This window comes from Vanessa tameamea, chromosome 24 (genome assembly GCF_037043105.1).
Source record: "Vanessa tameamea isolate UH-Manoa-2023 chromosome 24, ilVanTame1 primary haplotype, whole genome shotgun sequence".
In the NCBI taxonomy this organism is placed as follows: Eukaryota; Metazoa; Arthropoda; class Insecta; order Lepidoptera; family Nymphalidae; genus Vanessa; species Vanessa tameamea.
In genome coordinates this window covers 6,112,837-6,133,307 of record NC_087332.1, presented here as the reverse complement: position 1 = coordinate 6,133,307, position 20,471 = coordinate 6,112,837, and the positions used below count along the sequence as shown (strand labels likewise).

General features: G+C 30.8%; 1 protein-coding gene across 1 annotated transcript in view; it reads left to right on the top strand.

Moving 5' to 3' along the window:
- Ent2 (Equilibrative nucleoside transporter 2) overlaps window positions 1-18,182 on the top strand; it is a 37,661-nt gene extending 19,479 nt beyond the window's left edge. The window contains exons 3-11 of the mRNA XM_026642916.2: window positions 5,980-6,090; window positions 9,794-10,034; window positions 11,228-11,373; window positions 11,949-12,181; window positions 12,490-12,688; window positions 13,446-13,561; window positions 14,676-14,878; window positions 15,553-17,835; window positions 18,006-18,182. Of these exons, the coding sequence (XP_026498701.1) occupies window positions 5,980-6,090; window positions 9,794-10,034; window positions 11,228-11,373; window positions 11,949-12,181; window positions 12,490-12,688; window positions 13,446-13,561; window positions 14,676-14,878; window positions 15,553-15,688 (1,385 nt within the window). The 3' untranslated portion in view covers window positions 15,689-17,835; window positions 18,006-18,182. The remainder of the gene's footprint in view (window positions 1-5,979; window positions 6,091-9,793; window positions 10,035-11,227; window positions 11,374-11,948; window positions 12,182-12,489; window positions 12,689-13,445; window positions 13,562-14,675; window positions 14,879-15,552; window positions 17,836-18,005) is intronic.
- Window positions 18,183-20,471: the final 2,289 nt, after the last annotated feature.

Genomic DNA, 20,471 nt, shown 5'->3' with positions numbered 1-20,471 from the left:
GAATATCTGGTTAATATTAACAATAAATCAAACTCTTATAAGCACTTTTAAATCGAAATTTGACAAGGTTTTAATGTAAAGCTAGGCTACTCTTAATCATCATAATTATAATATACTTTATTCAAGTAGGTTTTTACAAGCACTTTTGAATCGTCATTTTCGGAACTATATTATGTGAAGCTACCTCTGGTTCAGAATGTAGATTTTACTGAGAAGATACATCGTATACATCTAAATAATCTTATACCATTAATTTTGTGTATGAAAATGAATACTTTTATAGTTTGTATATCTTAAAGAATAGAATTTTCCATATTTGTTTGTACTTTTTTAACATTATATCTTAGAAATGCTAAAAACTGGTATTCCTTAAAAAATAGCAATACAAATTATATATTTTTTGTATATATAATAAATGGAAGGATTTCTATATTTCTATATAACGAGGAAATATAACTATTTTTAGGTCCACTAATGATCGTCCAAGGAGGATATATATAATTTTATTTCATTAAGAAAAATTCCGAATAATTGTGAAGCATACGAGAAGGTTGGATATGTTTATATCTTTGTAAATATGTCGTACAAATTTTGAATGAATGTCTATGTACCTAATAATTTTGAGTGTTGGTCTACTATCCTTAAATTTACTAAATAAAATCTATTGAAGTGATAATGGGAATCGGTATTTGAGCTAAATTCACTCCGTTTGATTGTTCATTTAATTATAATACAATATTTAAACAATATGTGCTAGTTGGCTCTTCGGGTCGACGTTCACAGGTCAATCACTCTGTATCATTTAATCGTTAGACTGTTGAACCATATACGAGTTCCTTTTATTTGCATTGTGTGATGTTACAACTGTCAAAAGGATCGTCCAACGTTCATGACAGTTTAAAATCATTTAAAAATCAATGGACTTTAAGAAGGATGTAACTGTATTTGAATGGCTGTGTGTATGAATGTATGCACATCAATGACGTCATCATTGCCTTTGTAAATGGCTGTCATTTAAACGGTCCGCTAATTTAATGTTTTTTTTAGATATAAACGGTTTGGTTAGGTTTGAAATATATTTTGTAAGTCTACACATTAAATTGAGTTGATTTTAATTGAGCGGCAAAAATAACGTAATTGATCAATTGATATTATTTTTATAGCACCAAATAATAATTATGTATTTTCTAATAGTCCTCTATTTAGTTAGTAAACTTATATAGTATCAAGCTGATCAAATTATTGCTAAACGAACATTTAATTTTTTAAAAACGTAAATATAATCTTGTGTTGAAATTGCTGTTATAATGTTATTGTTTTATCTGTGTACAATGTATGGTGTACAATTTTTGTAGAATTTTGACTGCTTTTGTGATGTAATATTTTAAACAAATAAAAATTTCCCAGTCTGCGCACGTTTCTAGAAAAGTACTGGACGTATTTAAGTGAGTGAAATCGACAGTTCATAATACTACGTATTATAAATGATAACTATTTATTCTGAGAAATAATAGAAGTCTCAAGGGATAGGCATTGCATTTCCATATTCAACGATTACACAAACGAAGAACGGAGCTCGGCGACTTGTTTAAATAAAATTCTCTTAAACCCGAAACGTATAATTCAAGTGGTATTTCGCAAACAGTTCTGTATCGTGAGATGCTTCCAACGGAAATGGTTTGAAGTGCTGTTTGTATTGCGAACAAGCAAATACTTTTAAATATATATCAGTAGTTTTGTCCAATGTTGTACCAAACCGTTTTGCTTCTGTACCATAAACAATGAAGACTAAGATAACGTGGGCCATTAATGTTCTGGAGATGTATTTGCACACGTGTGTTAGTAAAGATGTTGCAATGACTATTTACACTGGTCCATCACCGTTCAAACCGGAACACTACAATGCCAAGTATTGCTGTTTAGCGGTAGAATATTAACTAGTTCTTACTAACATGTTTTAAGAACTCTACCCGAAGGATAGTTGAAAAATTGCTTACAATCAAATTGATTATAAATCTGATGAATCTGATTCAAGAAGAAAGACAAGACCAATTAATCTTAATAAAAAATACTAAAGGTCAATAACCGGTTCCACGTAGCAAATGCATTGCTCAACTTTACAGAGATAATGAAAAAAGAAATAATTCTTTCAGAACGAGCTTGGAGATGTTTACTTTATGCTCCGTTGAGTCTGTTGTTTTAGCTTAGCTACGTTTAAAGAATTTTAAAGATGTACTTTTGCATCACTCAGAAGTTACGCTCTCTGGTGTTGTGATACAGGATTGTTATACATTTAAAAACTTTGATAACGAGATGGCCATCTAATCTGGAGTTTTTATATTTAACATAAAACATAATTTTGCCAGGCGAATTAATTCTTTAGTGAACATAAATATATGCAATTTATGTAGAAAAATGTAAAATGAAAAATCATTTCATGCAAATGTCCATCACAATTTCTTACAGTTTTTTATTGTTCGAATATCGAAATTTTCAATGACTTTCTACAATGATAGCCGATCTATGGCCTCAATTTCAGCTTGAATGTTGCGTTTAAGGTCTTGAATTGTTCGTGAAGCATTAACATATACTTTACATTTCAAGCAGTTTCAAAGTAAATCCAGCAGGGTCAAATCGCACGATCTTGGACGCAAATACGCTTCAAGAGTTTCTTGAAATTATTCTGATCATTGAATTTTTTTGCAATTAAGCGGTTGTTTTCTCGATTTTTATGTGATAAAGCGCTGTTTTGTTGAAAGCAGAGTCACATTCAATTAAACAATTTCACTTTAAAAAAATAATGTTCAGAATAGCCTGTAAATTCGTTACGATCGTTTTGATTTATTGTGGCTGTTGTGTTATGGATCCGAACTGATCAAGCTTATTGCTCTATGACCTTACAATGATGCAGTCTCTTTAAAACGTGTAACGGTACAGAAATGCGTACTTATCTACCGAAACTTACATCCTTATGTGTTTTTCTTATTGTTATCCCATTTTTGTACAAAAAAATAATATTTTTGCTTTATATATTTTACGTTTCGTAAATCCTTGCACGACTATTAAGAATAAGTATATGTTCTAGACTCATACCTAAATTACTTCTATTAATGGGTTAGGATTGAATGTCAAACAACTCGATAGATGGATACTTCATGTTATTTAAAAGTGTGTGAATGCAGATATATCTCTGGCAATAAAAGCATTTCACATATCAGGTTGAACAAATAACACTATATTAATTTATCAGCGTAACATAAACTTTGTAAGATGACTTCAATTGATGAACTGACTACATTTGTCATATTACAGTCCAAGATTCAATTACGTCAATTTGCTTTGTGTGTAAATTTGCCTTAGTATGTGCAATATAATTACGTTACAGAGAACTGCTCTGGGAACGTCCAAATAGTTTTCACTTTGGTCAACTCGTTGCTTGTAAATTTAAAATTTTTAACTGAGAGTTATATGTGAAATAAATTCAAACGTACCGTTTTTTTTCGGTATGACAAACTTTGTTTTTAGCCTTGCATTTTACGATGATAATTTTGAATAGTCATTATTGCCACTGGTTGATATTTATGACTATTTGAATAATTGCAATAACTATTGAATATAATTAGATAAAGTACATGCTGTTTAAAAAACAAATTGCTCACAAAAAAGCAATCAACAATAATTGTGATTATTTCATTGGCATCGATTGGCAGCGTATTGATAGATGATTATTTATATTGATATATCTATTGGAAAGAAAAAAAAAAGACCATATACATAAGTATGGAGCCATCAACTATTTTTTTTTGTAAAAAGATTGTAGAAAATAAGTGTAGTGAACATAACTCATATTATAAGCTCAACACGTCTCGCGCGTCTGTAAATTGTATATGTTAAAATGTGTCGCTGTAGGTAAATATTTAGAATTGCTGTAACGTGGAAAATGTTGAATATTTGTATACTCGGCGTTTTATACTGCTTATAGGATAAATTGGTATTTGGAATAACCATCCATATTTACAGCCATTGTTGATTTATACGGGATTTGGTACACTTTTAGTCTTCAAAAAGTATGATAAATAGACTGCCTTTGATAAGTTTTGCGTTAAATTATTGTATAAATAATTAATTTGTGATAAATTTCATAGGATCGCTTAAGTAATTCTTAGGTAGTAAAAACTTTATAATACCTACAACCAATTAATCAGTTTTTTTTTTATATTCTATTCACTGAAATAAGCCCGAAGATCTCAGTGGCGTGTTTTGGCCCATACCCAGCGGTGGACTAAGACAGGCTGATTATGATGACTGAAATTAAAGGAACAAAACATACGAATATTTTTCCTTATTACCCTTAATCGAGCACCGTGTCTTATTAAATTTCGTATTCGATTCGAAATTAATAATGAACGGGGAAGTTCTTAACGCTAGATTTATTTCATGTGTATACATATTTTGAACCCAGTCAATTAATTTTTATACTTTGCCCGGATGACTGACCGATTTGGTCGTATATGAACTAAAAATCCAGTGTATAATTTAGTATTTTCAATTTAACTTACCTCAGTTCGTTATAAAATTTTATCCCAGAGCGAGAGTTTAGAAACTCAGACTTATTACCATGTTTTCATGCAAGGGGTATTAGGTGGTTATGTCTTAGCCGTAACTCGTACTTCGTAGCCGTAACTAGCGGCAGTTTTACCATTTTATCGTTTGAGTTTATGTACTCGATCTGTTCTGATTTACTTTTTTTTTTATTTATGGTTAATGGCAAGCGAAATAAATAACGTTTAAAAAGGTGCACTTTCTTTTATTTTTATGAAAATAGTATGGCGCCATAATGAGTTAGGCCATTTAGTATTGACTACGTTCTGAACTCTGGCGACTGAACTCGAGTGTACCAATTAATAGGCGATAAATATAAAAGGTTTACTGCGAAACTTGCGATAATACCCCATTGTTGGTGGCTCGAAATTGAACGGTATAATAAAATGGAATTTCCTCTGGAAAAGTTGTGCGACTTAATTGATGTATTTGACTCGAGAAAAATAATGATTTTACCTCATACAAATATCGTTGTTAAGACTACGCGTTGATATTAAGGAAAAAATTAAACAATCTTAAAATATAAAGTAAGCATTATTTTTTTTAATAATTAAGAACTGTTTATTAATTGTTATCATTTTATATTTCGCCACATTTGCAATACCAGTACAATAAATGTCGCAGCAAGGTTCTCGTATTTGAACTTTACATAAAACAAAGTCAAAACTAAACTTATAACTAGCAAACAATTAACAGTTGTATTCTTATTTAATTTTTTATTTCAACTACAATTACAAGTAGTAAGTAAATAGGTTATTTGGGTTCCGTATCTCGTAGGAGTTTGTTTTTATTATTATATTTTAAAATTTTGTTCAGTTCATAAATTTTGACTCGAGGCTGTCGTGGAATGTGAAGAGTGAGTTATCGGAATTTCAAGCGTCCGAAATGTAGTCTTTGACGTAACGTTTGGTAGCGTATAAGCTTTGTAGTCGGTCGGAAGACTTGCCTTATAACATTACTCGCCATGATCTTATCTCTGCCTAAACTCAATTCACTTGTATACTCTTTATTGAATTTATAATGTGCTCGGCACAGAATAATGTCTCGAGAAAGCTTTTCTTAGAGTAGCAGCATCTGGTCGCGGCATTTGTCCTATTTATTAAAGCCTTATTGTGGACGTAGGCTTATTCTGACATATTATTTTATCGCTGTATTATTTAACGTAAAATATTTGCCCACTACGCTTTATAATTCAAATTCAAAATCGTCCTTCTATATAGAAAGAACCAAAACCTGAGAGATATTTTGATTAATTATTGTAGTATAATTTTGGAACGAGCACTGCCAATAGGACATTTTTGATTAAATATGTTCATCAAACATTTTATCTAAATATGTTAGGTATGCAGGATTTTAAATAAAAAATTTTGTTTGCAGGTTGGGATGTTAGCGAGGGCGAGAAGGCGCCTTTCCTACGCAACGAGCCAGTGAAGTTGACGCCCGCGTGGGAAGGTTCTAACCTGCCCAATGACACGCTCAACTTAAAAGGTAATCATCCGCAGATAAATATGTGGAAAAAAATGGTACCGAAAAGGCTTTTGGTATAATTTATAACAACATATATTGCTTGAGATGTTCTTTTTATGTTTCTAGCACCAAAGTGTTTGCGAATTCTTTAAATTCAGATGCGCACACATACTAAGTAAGTTTAATAAAAGCTAGTAAAAAAATATGAAAAACTAAAGCCTTATACTATTTAGAAAAAGGTGTACAAATTTACAATTACTATACTTTCATATTTTGCTGGGAATTTTAGGAAATCGTTCTTGGACGTAGAATGGTTTTAGCTGCGTCGAATTATTTGTGGTTAATTTCTGAATCGAACCAACAGTGTGGTTTATTCTCTGTATCGAATTAAGTCCATTGATCTTTGTTTCATTGTTTGAAGTTTCAAACGACTTTATAGCGAATTAATAAAAGCGGACAGTATCATTAGAGCAAAATATTCAACAAAAGTTAAATTCTAAATGAAAAAATTGAGATATTTTTTTCTTAAAAGTATTTCGATTCGTTTCGAGGTATAAATAAAGCAATTTGTTAGTATAAAATTATCAGTATGAAATTCTGTCTGTCTGTTCTGTATCTTACCATAAAATTAATTATAATAAAAGCAAAAATATTAATTTAAATAAAATTTAATATTAAATAATACATTTCATATGCATATATGTAAATAAACACGTTTTTTGGAATTAACTTTAATGTGTCGATATCTTATTGGACTGTAAGAGGCTGTATGGTTCAGGTATAATACACAAAAAAACCTAATCTAACAAAGATAAAATATTAAATTAAAACTAAAAAAATGGATCACTAATTTGTTCTACCGTTAAATAACAAAGCTTTGTTTCACAAAGGTATGTTAAGAGAGTGAGCCAGTTTAATAACAAGGACATAACTCAAATTCTATTCTGCGTAGGGCATTGTTAACGTAAATTAATATGGTACGTGGTAGCGTAAAATGGTTATTAAATATTTGCCTTACCATTAAAGAAGTAAAGTATCAATCAAGTATCTCTATTAAAAAAAACGACGCAAAGTTATTATAGAACCATAGATTATACAAGTTATCAATATCACGATTAAAGGGCACGTAATATGATGATTAAATATATATATATCTTTGCATGTAGTTGTGCACATCAACATTCAAAAACCCACGCGTTGAACTTTATTTAGATTCCGTTTATCAAAGAGAAGTGTTGAAAGACTACGTTAATCGTATTAGCGCGAACGATTTTGTTAATTTGTAATACGATTAAACGAAAGGATATGATTACACGTACATTCTTTTTATTACTCATACATTTTAAAATGTATGTCATTATGTATAACCGCTACTATCACGAGGTTCTTGAAAATTTTGTAATAATCACATTGTTAGACTTGTTTTTCATTCATCATATAAACGATTTGACTATTTTTGATATATTTTTTTAAAGTTGTACATATATTTTAGGATATCTTTGTAGAAGGTTATTTACAATTACATGGGAAGAAAAACTAGAAAAATTATATTGGATGGTCAATTTTATTAAGCTCAATTAGAACAGCAATTTGTCTTAGTTCTATTGTATACAATATTGGTAGGTCGTCACCACCCAAAGACATTGGTACTGTGGGAAATATTATCTATGTCTTCCTTCGTCAATGCGCCACCAACATTGGGAACTAAGGAGTTATGTCCCTTGTTTTTCTGATTACATACTCGCCCTTCATACCGTAGTACAACAATACTATGTATGGCGCTAGAATACGTGATGAGTGGGTGGTACCTACCAAGACGGACTTGCACAAAACTAGAATTAACCGATTTTAAACATACGGTCTAGTGATTTACAGTTTCGTGAGGCAAAAGGATATGTTATAATGTGGCCGCGTAAAAATAAGGGGCCGGGTTGGAACGTTTAATTTAGAAACTTTTAGCCGTATAGCAGTTTTTGCGGCAGAATGGCCGCAAGTTCACGCATTGCAGTGAAAAATGTTTCATTACGCGCCATGCTTGGACAATAAATTTCTAGTTACAGCGTTTTATTCGAGAACCGTCGTTTTGGGTATTACATGAATTCATAATTTATGCAATACTAACTTCCGTATGGTTTCATGAGTTGAACCGTGATGGATTACACTTACCTTCCTCAATAAATGGACTATTTAAAGTATTTTTATCAGAAAAACCATAACGAATTTTGTATAAGTAATACTAAATTTTGTTTATGTGAAACGTTTTTATCCTAAACTTTTTATTGCATTTGGTTTCAATTTTGAATCTACTTAAATACACTCATTAAGATGATGTCCAGAATAAATTTACGCTTTTACTAGTTTTTGTTTAACTTCACGTGGTAAATGTCCACCACAAATGTGGGTTAAATTTTGCATCTGAATTTTAAACCGCTTTCACTGAACCGAGCTTAGCTGAAATTTTATTCTTCGCACAGAATGTTCGTCAGTTTTGTCAGTATTAAGAAACTAGTAAACTGAATGTATTAGGTACTACGTATATGATCAAAGATGCCGACAAATATTACCTTGACATACTTCTAGAAGATGTTTAATTTATTATTTTATTGCGAAGTTCGTCGGCTATTGAAAGAAATAAACTTTTTCATAGTTAGATTTTGCTGTTGTCACCTGAATACGAATTAGACGTTTTTTTTTCTATTTAAATAAATTGTTATTATTTTTTTTTATTTTCTCGCTTGGTCGTCGCAGATTTCGTATAAGTATGTCATTGGAAAAGTATATTCTTCTTCATAACACAGATTATATTATATAACCAACAGCAGTAGTGATAGTTCACCTTTAATTACTTGATTACTTATTGACAATACACATGACGAGACAATTGATGTCTTAGAATTTTATAACCAATCGTCTGAATGCTGGATAAAACATTATTAACTGAACTAGAACGCAATGAAATAAATGAAGATGGATATACTACAGTTTCAATTAAGTTTCTTGAAAAGTATATTGTAATGTGTAATAAAATAATATCAGACAAGCGTAACCAATTAAAACGAAGTTCGCACTACCAACGCAGTGGCTTCACCAGTTTAACGAGACTGTTGTCACATCACACGCAGGTTTTCTTAGTAAATTTGTGTGCACCTAAGTATTGCGACAAGATAACCTTATACTCGTAGTTTGATTTTTTTCATTTATGTTTGGATATGGTTTTGGTGTAGTATTTGCTTCCAATGTTTAAATTGATTTAAACAGATATTTTTGTGTTGTATATTATTAAAATCGTTTTTTTTTTTTATATACTAGCGATGAAATTTTTTGTAACGAGATTTGTCAGATTAGAGATTAGAGCTTAGAGATTTGACTAGGAACATTCAATAGGTATGATTCGGCGTAGCTGACTGATGTAGTTTAACGTATATTTTATTTCAATCAGGTCTGTCATCAAAATTTACCCGATCATACTAGCTTATTCTGGTGTGCTTAAAAGAATAAAAAAAACAGGGACGATAGGGCGACGTCGAAGATTAGAGGATCTATCCTTAAAATTTAAATTTCGCGAAAACTCTCTAAAAAAAACCGATGTTCTTTTGCAAGTATTTTAAGTGTTGCATTTTAGTTCAGATTGAGTGTTAATAGTAAATAGTAATCGTCGTAAGGTATAAAATCGCCAGTGGTGTAAAAATATTTGGCATTATATATTTATCTCAACATATTTCAGGTATTGCCATGGATTTGGCGCCCCCAAAGGATAAATGGAACTTGATCTTTTTCACGCTGATGCTCCACGGCCTGGGGACCCTAACAGCATGGAACATGTTTATAACAGCGAAGGACTATTTCGTCAACTATAAGCTCTTGAACGCACCGACATTAGCGGATGACTTCATGCCGTACGTGGGATGGGCTAGCCAAGTGCCTAATCTTCTTTTTAGCTGGTTCAATATATTTGTTAAAATTGGGTGAGTTGATGTTTCTTTTACGATTTTTAGCGATTATTTTTTATCAGCAATTAAAGTAATAGAAGGGGAGGGATGAGTGAAAGTATACAAGTTCTAAGATACAATTTATTAATAACTGTACTTTGTAGTATAATGTCTTAATTTCTTTCTATGAAATTTATCATAGTTGTCAAAATATATTATAAGAAAAGCTACGATCTTTGGACCATCCTAATAGGAAAAAGATCGTTATCTAAGATGCGATGCGTCTATCTCTGAATTTTTCAAGAGCTCAATTTATGTTCGTAATTTATTTCGTGCACTGTGGGAAATTGTTTTTACCGCATAAGAAGGAAAACATCGTGAGGAAACCTACATATTTTAAAAAACTTCGAGTTAGTATGTAAGTGAACGGAGGGTTTGATTAGGCTTCTTTTATCATAAGAGATTCTTACCTATTTATTTTAATCTAGAAAAATAGTGTCGCCATTTATCAACATCCGTCCATATTTTATTGGAAGATTTAAAATAGATTGAATATTTTTTTTACAAACTATTTCAATTTAATATTTTGTTTTGTTAACAGTACCGTTAGTGTTATATACATTTAATTGCCTTCTTGTTTTTATTAATTTGTTTTTCAGTTATTAATACATTGTATATATATATATGAAAATTATCCCACTATCCAACGCAGTGGTTTTTCAGAAAAAATCTAAGAATCACATTTTCAATGTGGGTAAAAAAATGCTTAACTAAAACACTTGCGAACCTCCGTAGGTTTGTGAGCACCTAAGTTTTGCTACAAAATTAATATTAAGTGTATGAGTTTAAGCTATGTTACACTTACGATAAAATTATTCGCTGTTGTTTATGATTGAATTATTTTTTTCGTTAAGGTCGCTCCTTGTGTTTTGATCAATAAAATATCACACTATGGCTCCTACAAGCCGTTTTTAGGGTTCCGGACCCAAAGACTAAAACGGACCCTATTATTAAGACTACGCTGTCCGTCCGTCACCAGACTGCATCTCATGAACTTATTTCTTTTGCCGCTATAACCATAAAAACTAAAAAACAGAGTAAAATAAATATTTAAGGGGACTCCCATACAACAGACATGTTTTTTTTTTCGTTTTTTATAGAGTCCTACTCGCACTCGGTTTTTTCTTGTTTTTCAAATGCGATGTATTTAAATAAGTGTTTGTTTACAGAGGCAATTTAACAACGAGGATCGTGTGGTCGCTATGCATAGAAGTACTCATATTCGTGGCTACTGTTGTCCTTGCTATGGTCGACAGTTCACAATGGCCTGTAGTCTTCTTTTGGCTTACTATGATATCCGTTTTCTTCTTAAATGGTTAGTTATTACGTTATTATTTTTTTAAATATATATACAAATACCAAATACAGATTAATATAACTAAATATTCCCATTACCCAACGCAGTGTTATCACCTATGTGGTGTTTATCACTATTTAAAAGTGGGTATAATAATGCTCTACTAAAACACACGCATGTTTTCTTAATAAATTTGTGTGCACCTAAGTTTTGCTACATTTATAAAACAAAAAATCAATTGTGATAATTTTCTTAAATCATTTTGCTTGTCTGGCCTTGTGTTATATTAGTATCACTTGGTGGTAGGGGTTCGTGCAAGGCTGTTCACGTTCACGGATTGTCCACGGATGTGCAAGTTCTTTTAAGAGCAAAGTTCTGAGTCTGTGTTAAATGTCTGGGGGGCAATAAAATTTGGAGTTTTTACGTCAAGAAATTGGGACTGTGCCTCGGAAAGCATGTAAAATATTAACTTTCCCGTTATGCTGAATTCCCATACTAAAGGATTTTATGCGTGAAGAAATATTTATAATATCCCTTGGGCAGGAATCGGTAATATATTGGAGAATTATAAAAAAACGTATGCTTAATTTCAGGTTTCAACGCTATATTCCAGAACTCAGTGTATGGAGTGGCAGCTCGTCTACCGCCGCAGTACACAGGTGCCGTCGTCCTCGGCTCCAATATCTGCGGTACCCTTGTCGTATTCATCAACTGGGCCTCAGATGTGTTTACAAAGAGCTACAGGACATCAGCAATATATTATTTCATTGCGGGCATGTTCGTTTTACTGATCTGCTTTGATACATATTTCGCTCTGCCGTTGAACGTAAGTAATTGTTTCTTAATTTCTTTGCATATTATGCCCACTTCCAACGCAATGGTCTCATTAGAATGATGTTGCCATATTTTTTTAACAGTGGGTAAAATATTGCTTTACTAAAACACACGCAGGTTTCATCAATAAACTTGTGTGCACCTAAGTATTGCTACATGTTATTTATAAAATTTGAAGTTAATTTAAAAAAAAAAAGATAATTATCATGAAGTAATATTTAGATTTTTACAAGCAATTTAACACAGCAGCTTACCATTAACTGGCAACACCATAATCTGACAGTTATTTATTAATTTCAGAGATTTTTCCGCTATCATGAAACATTACAAGAACGAACGCTTCGCGTAAACCCGGCTCTGGCCGCTACGAATCAGAACGCAAGCCCTTCGACTCAACGCACTCCATACGGTCTCATCCTGCAACAATCAATCGTTCAACTATACAATATATTTATTGTATTCTTCGTAACACTTGCTGTGTTCCCTGCAGTTCATTCGGGTAAGTTTGATCCTTTTTGTTTTAACATTTTTTTAAATATAGTAAATTCAATTTAGATTAATAATAATAGGATTCAGATCTAGTCTAAACGTAGGAAATATGCACCTAGCCATTAACTACTTTTCGTTCTGGGATAAAATGCAATAGACTTGACAACAAATCTGATTATCAAATTTGATTTAAAATATAACTTACATACATTCTTTGTTCCTTTGTGTGTTTACATAAAATTTAAATGATATAATATTATTGCAACATCAATGCAAATACCCCACTACCCAACGCAGTGTTGTCACCTATGTGGTGTTTATCACTATTTAAAAGTGGGTATAATAATGCTCTACTAAAACACACGCAAATTTCATTAATAAATTTGTGTGCACCTAAGTATTGCTACACATTCATTACTTATAAGCACTTCCCGTAATCAGAGATATAATTTGAAGATTTTTACAGAATAATAATCATGACACTTGATTGTATTATTATTATAAAGGATACTAAAATGGTTATGCTTAAGTGATATGCAAAGTAGATTGCTACTTTGATTTAAACTAAGTTGAGGTTATAGTATGAGAGCAATTTATATATTTTAAACTGTAGCAGACATTGACAAAGGCAGAATTATACCTAAATTTGAAATATCTTGAATATTGTTTGGTTGAAAAGTATGTACTATCCAAAACGTGTTCTAATTTTAAACTAATACATTTTTATATACCAGTACTTCAATAATTTGTTTTTAACTACTTTACAGACATTCAGCCAGTGACAGCAGGATTTTTAGGCAATAACTTTGTACGACTCACATGCTTCTTGACATTCAATTTCACAGCCATGATTGGCAATATTACAGCAAGTTTGTGGCAATTTGTAAGTAACAATAATTATTGAATAATATTTTTTCCTTGATAATAGGTTGATAATCTAGAGGAAATTATTAAAGAGTGCCAGCCTACTTAGTCTAGTTTTACAAAATTGTTTGTGACTTGTGCGTTTTAGGACTTCTCAAATTGCCTGAATGTCAAATATTATGAATTTCGATTAGATTCAAAGTAATATCTTCATAAGCCTAATAACACAAACACATGAATCATCTATCATTCATAGACTCAAAATAACTTTTTATGATCTTATAAATTTATGTATTACAAATAATGTCCCACTACCCAACGCAGTGTTATCATCAGTGTGGTGTTTATCACTATTTAAAAGTGGGTATAATAATGCTCTACTAAAACACACGCATGTTTTCTTAATAAATTTGTGTGCACCTAAGTTTTGCTACATATCTATTTAGAACTTATAAGTACTGTCTGTAACCAGAGATGTGTTGTGAGATTTTTTATGTGGTTCTTACTCATCACCGTGATTCATTCTATCGCTTCATTGCAACGCACATTGCTCCAGTTTGCAGAGCGTATAACCATGTAATACAGACACAAGGGACATAACTTTTAGTTTCCAAAGTTGTAAGGCGATTTTACAGCGCTAATGTATATGATATGCGCTAATGTATATAAGCCGAGATGGCCCAGTGGTTAGAACGCGTGCATCTTAACCGATGATTTCGGGTTCAAACCCAGGCAGGCACCACTGAATTTTCATGTGCTTAATTTGTGTTTATAATTCATCTCGTGCTCGGCGGTGAAGGAAAACATCGTGAGGAAACCTGCATGTGTGTAATTTCAACGAAATTCTGCCACATGTGTATTCCACCAACCCGCATTGGAGCAGCGTGGTGGAATATGCTCCATACCTTCTCCTCCACGGGAGAGGAGGCCTTAGCCCAGCAGTGGGAAATTTACAGGCTGATTATGTATGTTATTATGTAATGTATATGACGGTGGCGCCCACTTATGTAGACATTCAGCTTATATATTACAAATAAAACAATAAGAAATCATAGATAAAAACTTATATAATTAATAAATTGAATCTGTTCACAATATGTGATAATATAATATTTATTATTTTCATTTTACAGCCAAGTCCCCGTTGGTTGGCCCTCTTCACAAGTCTTCGTCTGCTTTTCATACCCCTCTTCCTGCTGTGCAACTACCACCCAAGAGGTAGACTAAGAACATTACCAGTTTTAATTGATAATGACTGGGTTTACTGGGCAATGGCTGTTTTACTCGGATGGAGCTCAGGTCATGGCAGTTCTCTTGGCATGATGTATGTCAGTGGGTGAGTACATACAGTCTACATATACATTTATATTATATATTATATATACTAATATCATAAATGCTAAACAAAAATCTGTCTGCCATGTTTGCACGGCCAAACTACTGTATCGAATTTGACAAAATTTCTTATGAACCAAACTTGAACCACAAGATAAAGGCTACTTTTTTATACCTAACACCTGATAGCCAACTCTAAAAACGCGAGGGAAGCCGCGGACGACAACTAACATTTTTTATTTCAAACAAATCAATGCAAATACCCCACTACCCAACGCAGTGTTGTCACCTATGTGGTGTTTATCACTATTTAAAAGTGGGTATAAAAACGCTTTTCTAAAACACACGCATATTTCATTAATAAATTTGTGTGCACCTAAGTATTGCTACATGGTAAATTAAGATTTCATAATAACAGTGATACATTCTTGATTGTATCAATTATGATTTTAAAGAACACTAAAATGTTTTGTTCTTAAGGCTGTTGCTATTTTATAGTAAAATAGCAACAGCCTTAAGAACAAAATAAACTGAGGTAGATTAAATAGCGCGAAAAGAAAAAGTAATCAATAATTAAGAAAAACAGTAAATTAACTATTTAATTTGTCGTAAGTTATAAAATATCTGTTTGTTTCTATAAAAATAAAATAATAATTATCAAAATAATTGTTGCAGCACCGTGGCGCCGGAACATGCCTCAACAGCTGGTATGATAGGAGGAGCCACACTAGTAACGGGAATTGTAGTTGGCATTTCATTCTCAATATTCTGCCCCGATATTGTATCTCTCGCTCTTTGGTCGAACATGTAGCGACTACTTGCGTACATCGGGACGTTCTGGAACGTTCTAGTACGTGTTGGGAAGTGAATTTAACAGTTGAAGTTAGTGTGGTGTTAAAGTGACGTGTTGTGATAAGTTATACCCCGCCTTTGCCACGCCTTAGTGACATCTCAATATAAGTATAAATGTTCCTTAATCACAAAGTGTTACTTTGTATGAGAGACATTTTTCTGTTGCGATTTATGGAGTATTCTATAATAAAACTGTGTCTAGTTTGATTTTAACTTATTTTATAAGATAAAGAAAACTAGGTCATATACAGTTCATATTTAATTCTGAATATTCGAAATATATTCAATATATTTGCAATTGTGTGTTCGACGTGTCTTATAACATATAAATAGACAAGATGATACAATTAAACACAACAGTATGACTCAATAACTTAACTACACTTGATATAATAATGCCTTATTAATATTCAATAAACATCTGTTGCTGCAAGGTATAATAATGGAATTGAAAATGTTTGAATATAATTTTATTCAAGTTGACAATGAAACATACTATGGTAATATTAATATATGTAATAGTTATGACAAATTAATATATAATAAACTATTAATTAATTGAAATTTTAATTAAATATCACATGATATTATGATAGTTGAACCCTTGCAGTTACAGATATTTTGATCCAAACTGCCATACAATAAAAAGTGTTTAATTCATAAACAATTTCGACTTTAAATTAAAATCGATATAAACAAAAATACGTTAAATTACGATAAATCGGACTTTAATAGTTGGTAATTAGGTTGGTTTTGTGAATTAAGGTTATATATCAGCATATGATATTACAATTGTTGAAGTTTGAGAGGCTTAGAGTATATATATATTGTAATTAGTACAAATTGTTAAAATTTATAGTAGAAATACATATTACATTTATTATAGTAATTATCTGTTCCGATTATTATTTGCATTTTGGTTATCTCTTCATATTGATTTAAGAGACAAAATAATATTTTACTTACAGATACTTATATTTATATTTGTGTTAAAAACAACAGTAACCACAGAGTGTATTTCGATATTATTTTTTTTGTTCTCCCAAACTATTCATATTTTACGTCCCTTAATGTAAGTTAACATATACAAGATATTAATCCAAAGTGCTTCTATTGTTTAAGAATTGTAAGGCTTATTTAGAGTAAGATATTCGACGGCAATGATGTAATTAATTGTTTTTTTTTTTTAAATTACTATTACTGAAAGGACTACAGCTGGCTGTAATCGTAAGGTATTATAAATTTCTTTTAATTAAATATGCACTAAAATATATTTGTAAGAAATTTGATAAATATATCTTAATATATTATGTAAAATGATTTATTCTTTTTAATCACTGGCAACATTCAGAACAATATTTGTTATTAAAAAATAAATAATTGTTTTTTTTAAATTCTATAACATATGAAGGGTGTAGCATTAAAGCATTTTTTTTACAGACTGATTTTTACATTAACATTATTAGATGTATATAAGAAAATGTATAACATAACTTTGTAAGTAATATTTAAAACAATATTTCTTAACTGGAGATGTATTATTAAAAAAAAATTAACATTAATTGATTATTTGGTTATAAACACATTTTTTTTTCTTATGAAAATATTTATCAGAACAAACAATACGAATATTTTAATTTTGCCACTTGCTAATTATTCTCATTGCCTCTACAAAGTTATGCATAACTATATTTGTGATATATTCAAATATATCACATTTATTAATATTAATGGTTTAAAAGTATGAGTTACAAGAGTATAACAATTACTGACCATTTGCTGCAACTTCAGAGAGGCAAAGTTAAAATATTTTCGATTTAAGTTATTTGCTAAGAAATATTTGATAATTACCGTTTATCGTTAATCATATAATAACAAATGCCTGTTCATAACACATAGAAACGCACACTATGATGATCCACTTTATGCAAACAGTCACAAGAGCTCATTTTAAGTGTAATAGTAGTGTTTGTTTAAAGTCACTTAATGATAAATAAAATATAAAATTTATTTTGAATGAATCTGAAAATAATTTAACTAATATTTAAATTTTAATTGAATGAATGTGCCGTTCTTGATTTTTTTATATAATATAATGCTTTATGTGTATATAATTAAGATACTTACGTATTAACGTCAACGCGGCAAAAATACATTCTGCCCCATTATAGGCGAGGTTAGGTTTTATTTCTTTATTTATTATACATAAAATAATAAAAAATAAAACCTAACCTCACCTATATTGGCTCTTTTTGGCGGTGGCGTTAATACGTAAGTACCAAAATTAATATTTGATGAAGTAATGTTTGTTGCTGAGAATGGATTATTCCAGAGTGTTCACTATAGAGACCAAATAATCTCTTATATTAAATGAACAAAGAGTTATATTTGTTCTACCTACACTAACAGTTGTTAGGAATTATTTATTACATAGTAAAGGTTTTTTCATTATTTTTTGTTTTATTTTATTTCTTTGTTTATGATTCTTTATATTTAAAAAGCTATTTATATTTTGACCGATCGAAAGATTAATCCAAATGAATATTGTCAAGTAATTCGAAGTAAAAATTTGAACATTTATTAAAATTTAAGTTTATTTTAAGTTTGGAATCGATTTTTAGTTTGGAAATTTCAACATTTCAGATATATAGAAAATGTAATTATTTTAAATATATTACTGATACGAAAATTCTCGCAAATTTAGTTTCGGTTATAAAAGGATACGAATAAATTTATCGTAGTAGTAAAATATCGTGCACTTTTATTATGTGATAAAAAATGAGGCTACTAGGGATGTATATATACACAAGTTTAAATGACATTGCATTGTATATATTATACACACAAAGAACTTATGACAAATAAATTTTATGTTATGTACCATATTTACAATCAATCAGTTGCTAACCCAGCTTAAATTCCATAAATATTAGGAAACCTCTAAAGAGTCATGCTGTACTACAGAGGATGTTGCATCCTCGACTAGGGCCCCCTGAACACGCCCGCTATCGCACTACCTATCCGCTTATAGTCCAAGATTTGAAATTAAAATATAACAAAAAAATACTTTACCGTTCAGTGCAATAGTCATATTTAATGCAAAACAAAGCTACGTCTTATTCAATACATCCGCACCAGTCGGACAGTTAGCGCAATATGTCAACTTCTATGTATCTATACGGAGTTAATTTTAGTTGTTTTTTTCCTCAACGTTGTCCTGTTAGTGGTTAGCATTGTTACTTGTTTTTTTTTTTAATATCATGTGGTTTGTGGTGGAAATGCCTTAGCAAAAGTCTGTTTAACACTACGTCGAGCGATATTCACTTTGATGTAATAATTCACAATATGGATTATTTAGTATATAATGGAAAAAGTCAGTTACATCATTGTCAAATAACCTATTGTGAATTAATTTCAGATATAGTAACCAATTAAGTCTTATAAAACTGACTCGAAGGGTCCACGTGAGATTCGAAGATGGCTTTGTCTCGATCATTTTACCGTTAAAGTCAAAGAAAGGGTGATTTCCACATGCCACGATGACATTGTCAGTAGGTATAATAAAATTACTTCACTTCAAGCTGTGCTCTTATACAGCCGTGACATTTTTCTTAAACAATGATTACACAGCCCGCTTGACCTCTCAAAACGCCTAGTTTATTAGTCATAATATAAATTAGGTGTACGGATTTATAGTTTAATTTTTAACCGACTTCAAAAAAGGAGGAGGTTACCAATTCTTCGGAATGTTTTTATATTTTATGACAAAATGTGACATAACTGGCGATCGCGCGATGATTATAAACAAAGATTAGTTGTCAAACCAAAAAAATGGATATTAATACTAAAAACAAGAGTTACTATTTTTAAAGCTGTACTAGAAAAATCATTTTATACAAGTATACTGTGGCATATAAAAAACGCTCTTTTTATGCGTTTTAGTTTTTTGAAATAGGATGTCATTATGGTACTATAGTTCATTCCACGAGTCGAATTCCTATTGAATAAAATACATTTAATTGGTCGATGCGCGCTGTTAGATATAAGCAAGATGAATCAGCTATGTAAAACTACAATTTGGATAATGAAGGTCACGCCTATTAACCAATGAGCGCAGAAAGTCAATTTTCTATTGGAGCTCGTTTCATGAAATGGACTTTAAATTATAAGCGAGGATTACGATTAATTAATAAACACCTAATATATTGTGGTGACATATATTGCACGCGAAATATAAATTAAATAATACTTTTTACGGAAATAATTAAAAAAAAGCCCATGACAATAACGGGATTATTTGTTAAGAATTAATTTAGTGTTGCCATGTTATTTAATCAAAGGGAATATTATAATAAATCAACAGCAGTTCTAGATATTTGTAGATTTATATCGGCCATTAAATATTTAAATGCATAATGCATTCTGGTAAAACTTTCGTATTTCTAATCTTAAAATTATTATATACAAGTATTTAATCTTATTTCACAGTTTTCAAATAGAGACTTTGGCTAATAGGTATTTGATCTTCTGTAATCTAGAAAGAAATATATCACTATGTGTATTTAAATTAAAATAATTCTCCACCTTCTCGTATACAGGGTTATTTGATAATTACTTTGTTACTGTAATTAATAACGTATGTTTTTTGCTTTGATTATCTGTGAGTTATATATATTTTCCCATTAATTTAAATAAAGAAGATAGTTTTTACGATAATTAAAAATAATTTATAATTTTCTTTT